This window comes from Talaromyces rugulosus, chromosome V, assembly GCF_013368755.1.
Source record: "Talaromyces rugulosus chromosome V, complete sequence".
NCBI lineage: Eukaryota > Fungi > Ascomycota > Eurotiomycetes > Eurotiales > Trichocomaceae > Talaromyces > Talaromyces rugulosus.
In genome coordinates, this window is record NC_049565.1 from 3651077 (window position 1) to 3657213 (window position 6137).

At 39.5% G+C, this 6137-nt stretch overlaps 1 protein-coding gene across 1 annotated transcript; it reads left to right on the forward strand.

Moving 5' to 3' along the window:
* Positions 1 to 2826: 2826 nt before the first annotated feature.
* On the forward strand, positions 2827 to 3843 carry TRUGW13939_09764 (uncharacterized protein; the record flags this gene model as incomplete). The annotated part of the gene is made up of 1 exon (XM_035492884.1): positions 2827 to 3843. One exon carries the CDS (start codon positions 2827 to 2829, stop codon positions 3841 to 3843), a length of 1017 nt encoding a protein of 338 aa, XP_035348777.1.
* Between the last annotated feature and the right edge of the window lie 2294 nt (positions 3844 to 6137).

Sequence of the window (6137 nt, forward strand, 5' to 3'; positions counted from 1 at the left end):
TTTTAGTATTGATTCTAAGATAATATATTTTATAAGTTAATTAACTATTATTATAATATTAATATAGATAACTCCTGTTACTAGATCCTTAGACTATAATAGTCTTTAGATAAAATTAATAATAATACTTTTTTATACTTCTTCTAGTACTTCTAATATTTATATTTTTTTAAAAAGTTTATAATATACTACTTTATTTTTATTATATTCATCACAGTTTCTAATATAATTTTCAACCCTTTTTTAGATATAAAAAAAGTAAAATATTTAAATAATTATTTTAATTATTCTTTTAACTCCTTGGTATCTTTTTATTAGAGGATTATAGTAATACTAAATAACTTTTATAGTTATATTCTATAATACTCTAATTATTCTATTCTATATTATTAAATCTTTCTGAATATCTTTTGTTACTTATCCAGCTTATAATTCTTTTTAGATTTTTTAATCTTTATTTATTTCTTAATATAGTCGTTTATAAAATAGGTTATTATTAATAACTCTTATTACAGTCATAATAATTATATTATAATTATAGTATAGAACTCCTAATTCTTCTTATAGAATATTTATCTTAGAAGGTTCTATCTTAATCATGTAATCTAATTATCTACTTAATATATCTACAGCTATATTTTACTTTCCTAGAATATATTTAATTCTATAATTAAATTTAACTAATTTTTCAGCCTATTATATTTATCTTTTAAATAATTCTTTTATTATTATAAAGTATTTCAAGTTATAATAATTACTTTTAATAATTACTTTATATTTTATTCCTTAAAAATAGTATCACTATTATCAAAATACTTAAACTATCATAAGTAATTTTTAATTATAAATATTATAGTTAACTTCTGCCAATATAAACTTTCTTAAATAGAATATAATAATCTATATTTCTCTTTTTTTATTAATTTATTTATAAATTACTCTAAGAGTATATCTAAATATATTTATTTATAGAATACTTTATAATTCTAGGTTAAATAGTTATAAGATTAGTATATTTTTAACAAGTTTTTTAATATTTTTAAAAGATCATTATTTTCTTACTATCTAATTAAATAGTTCATTTTTTTTCAACAATTTTATCATTGATATTATAATATCTAAATATTTCTTAAGATATTATTAAATATATCTACTGGCTCCAAGAAAGAATTATATATTATAAATATTTATTAAAACTAGCTATTCAAGAATAATATCTAATTTTTCTTTTAATATTTCTAGTTTATTTATTATATATATTATTTCTAGATAGTTAACTTATATAGTATTAAATTTATATTTTTTAATTTTAAAAGTCAATTCTACTTCTATAAGTTTTATTATAACTAGTTATATATAGTTATTATATTCCTTTAAGTCTTTTGAATAGACTATAATATCATTAAAATATATTATAATAAAGAGATTAAAGTATTCTTATAAAATATAGATTATAAATCTTATAAATTCTATTAATAGCTATTTAAGTCCTATAGACACTACTAACTATTTATACAGTCCCAAATCTATAAAAAATACTATTTTCTAGATATTATTATTTTTTATTTATAGATTATAGTATCTCTATTTAATATTAAATATTATCATAATTTTTACATCTTATAATAAATCTTTTTTCTATTCCTGGTATAGTATTTTATTTATATTATTTTTAGTTATATTATTTAATTTTTAGTAGTTAATAATTATTTATAATAATCTATCACATTTTAATATAAATATTATTTATATAAAAGCTTTTACTTTTAATTCTTTAATATAACTAGCTACTAAAAATTTCTTAATAAATTTCTTAATAGTTTAGAGTTTATTTTATAAGATTTACTATTATTTAATTTATAGTATCTATACTCCTACTTTAAAAGATATCTCTACTTTATATTTTCTTTTATATTATAATAATCAATATTCTTTTTTTATAAATAATTTAATAAAGTCTTAATATTTTTCTAATATTATTATTATTATTATTTAATCAAATTTAACGTCTATACCGAGCCCTAGGCTATGACAGACAGCGATTCGTGTGGATTAGGCCTGCTTATAGGGGTTGCCCCCCATAAGCCGGTGCCTCTACCCCCATTGGATCCAGGCTTTCAAGGTATCTTGCACTTTCCTCACCCCATGCCGCTTATATGCGCAGGACGATTCGGGGGCTTATAGTGGGTGGCAACCACTACCCCCTCCTTATGGCCACTAACGTTTGGGCGTTGCCTACAATAGCGGGCCGCCCCTGCCCGCTATCCTTCCCCCTCTCGCTCTCTGTTAGGGTCTTAGCCCCTGGGATACTCAGGCTTCGCTCTCGTAGAATAACCGCACCTGGTCCGCACCTGGTTCGCCATAGAAGAACCCCCTGACGCTACACCAGATTCGCTAGGGCGCCCCCGGGACCCACACTCGCCTGTATCGACATTCGACAATGCGAACCCCTGCGAACCTTTTCCTTCTCTTTCTCACGTTCGAATCTACTCAATTCCTGGACCTACATAAGGCCAGTAAGACGGGACCTAGCCCGTAACATTAGATTCGAACGTCTCGCCCCCCTCCCCTATTTAAAGGGTCGAGAACGCGCCACTCCCCTCACCCGAAGGGTTGAGCTATACGATCGCTCCTCGTTCGTTCGAGTCGAGCCCCTGAGAACCGTACCAACTCTCCTCATTCGGAGGATTGAATTATTATATCGCCGCTCCTCGACGACCGAGTTGAGCATTGAGAAATTTCCCCATTATGACGAATAGCCCACCGAGGGACGGCCCGGACCGAAGGGGCATACCTTTGGAACCGAACCAGCTGTTATTGGAACAAATGCAACGAATGGAACTCCTTCTGACGAATATGTCCGCTCGCCTATCGCATGTCGAAGGACAAGTTAACAATACGACCGAACCACCTATGCCCGAGGTCCCTACTGATGCCACACCATCGGTAACCCCTATGTACAGTGCGAACAAACCGCGCCACTCCCTTGACCATCCCGATAAATATGACGACTCTGATCGTTCACGATATATGCAGTTCGTGGCAATCCTATATGCAAAATTGACGGTCGATGCACCAGCGATCGGAGGACCGTACGAGCAACTGTGGTACGCCTATGGACGGTTGGCAGGAAAGGCCCAGACGAAGGTCTACCCCTGGATGCGGCTTCATGGGAACGTAAATACGGTCACCCCCGCTACACTAGAAGCTTTCTTTGCGCACCTTAACGTGCTGTTCGAAGATCATCAACTTGTGGAGAAGGCGAACCTTGAACTTAACCGTATACGACAGGGGCGCACCCCTTTCCAGGACTTTATCAGCGAATTTGAACGGATATTACTTCTTGCAGGAGGTCAATCATGGACCGACGACGTAAAAATCTCACGACTGAAAACCGCGATTAACCAAGAAATGAGGCGTGCGACTGTCGGGAGCGACATGCCGAAGCAGTACGAAGCTTTCTGCGAACGCTTACACCGAGTAGCGAACGACCTTGAAGAGCTGAAAAGGATTGACAACATCCAGTCCCGATACAAGCGGAACACTTCCCGTCCGCTCACAAAAGGAACCTCCCCCGACAGAGGACAGCCCCAAGTCATGGACTGGACACCTGCGGGCCTGCCAATTAATACTGTCAGAACGGACAACTGTTTTCGATGCGGAAAACCGGGTCATATTGCCCAATACTGCCCCGAGCCTGCGCCGCTCCGTCGGGCGCCATCTCCGAGGAACCGTGGCAAGAAGAAACACGATACGTTCACGAGAATATCCAACACCGGAGTAAAGGAGAATGAAACCGAATCTGATACAGGCTCAGATAGCACATCAGAGTCAAAAGAGTAGCTCCTGCGCAAAGTCGCCCGCAGGAGCCAAAATGCAAAACAGCTCGTGACTTCGAGAATTTTAAGAAGATGGTTGGAAGGTTTGACGGACCCCCATTCAATATAGACGCATGGTTAGACCGTAGAACCAATGCCAATGCTTTAATTGATAGTGGGTGCCTCACCTATGGGATCATCAAAGAGACCTTCGCTCGAAAGAAAAAGCTGAATTGTAGCGCTATTAAACCTCGACCTATTAAGGGATATGATGGTTCGGCACCTCAATACATCAAAGAAATTGCATGCGTGACATTAGATATCGGGGGAAATATACAGGAGAAAGCCTACTTCTATGTGGTTCCGAAGTGCGAATACGATATGATATTGGGTCTCCCATGGATGGAACACCAACATGTAAGAATTGACGCCGCTGGAGGCCGACTGGAATTCGGGAACGGAATATCCGTCGATAAAAAGAACCTGTTACGACCTGAGTACGCCCCCCGACAGATCGGTGCAGCTGCGGTGAACGCTTTGAAAAGGATGCGAAGCAGGAAAAAGGAGGTCGACATATTTGCAGTCTCCATGCGGGATATTGAGAAAGCTCTGGCCCCGAAACCACAGACAGACCCAGGGAACAAGCTACCTAAGCATTACCACGAGTTCCTGGAACTATTTGACCCGAAGGAAGCTGACAAGCTACCACCGTCACGTCCGAATATCGACCATCAGATTGAACTAATTGACGCCGACGCGAAGGGGCGCAAGCCAGAGATACCATGGGGCCCTCTCTATAACATGTCACGGGAAGAACTGCTGGTCCTACGGAAAACTCTCCACGACTTACTGTCGAAGGACTTCATACGTGTGAGCAACTCGCCCGCTGCAGCGCCGGTACTGTTTGTAAGGAAACCCGGAGGAGGACTGCGCTTCTGCGTCGATTATCGGGCGCTCAACGCTATGACAAAAAGGGACCGATATCCACTACCGTTAATACATGAGACCCTACAACGAATATCTAAAGCCCGATGGTTTACAAAGCTTGACGTTACAGCGGCCTTCCATAAGATACGCATCGCCGAAGGAGACGAGTGGAAGACAGCTTTCCGAACCAGGTTTGGACTCTATGAATGGTTAGTAACACCTTTCGGCCTTACCAATGCGCCGAGCACGTTTCAACGATACATCAATTGGACCCTTCGCGAGTTCCTGGACGACTTTGTATCTGCCTATCTGGACGACGTGCTTATCTTTACGGAAGGCAGCCGCGCGCACCATCGGAAACAGGTAATGAGGGTGCTAGAACGCCTGCGCACTGCGGGACTACAGCTAGATATCAATAAATGCGAGTTCGAGGTGCAGACAACAAAATACCTCGGATTCATATTAGAAGCTGGAAAAGGGATCCGAATGGACCCCGCGAAAGTCTCTGCCATTTTGGAATGGAAAGCCCCAACGTGTGTGAAAGACGTGCGATCGTTCCTAGGGTTCGCAAATTTCTACCGACAGTTTATCCGAGGGTATTCCGACATAATCCGTCCGCTGACAGAACTGACTAAAAAGGGAACTACCTTCGTTTGGACCAAGGCCGCCAATGAAGCCTTCGAACAACTAAAGCAAATGTTTGTGAGCGACCCAATACTAGTGCAATTCGACCCCGAGCAGGATACAATCGTGGAAGCCGACTCTTCGGGATATGTCGTAGGGGGGACATTATCACAGTACGATAACAAAGGACTCCTACGAACCTGCGCCTACTTCTCCCGAAAGTGCACGCCCGCGGAGTGCAATTACGAGATCCACGATAAGGAGCTATTGGCGATAATAGCGTGTCTGAAGCAATGGGAACCTGAACTAATTGGCACTAAGGAGTTTACTATCCTGACCGACCACCGGAATCTTAAATACTTCATGCAGCTCCGACGGTTGAATGAAAGGCAAATGAGATGGGCCGGTATACTCTCACGCTTCAACTATAAGCTCCAATACCGGCCAGGGCGACTAGCTGCCAGACCTGATGCACTATCGCGACGCTCGCAAGATATGCCCGATGGGATTGACGATGAACGCCTAGCATACCGAAATAAGCGTCTTATCAACCCTAACAAGGTACGGAGAGACTATCCAGAACAACCTCCCCAGGGTCGCTTATCGAACACCGCACCTGAACCCCATGTCCACGCTACCCACATAGAGCACTTAACGTCAATTGGAGAACAGTGGCGACTAGCCGAAGCCGAGGATAAGAATTATGAACGAATCAAAGAGGCCGTACGCCAGAAGCTCCCGCGGTTCCCTCAAGACCTACAACTTCGC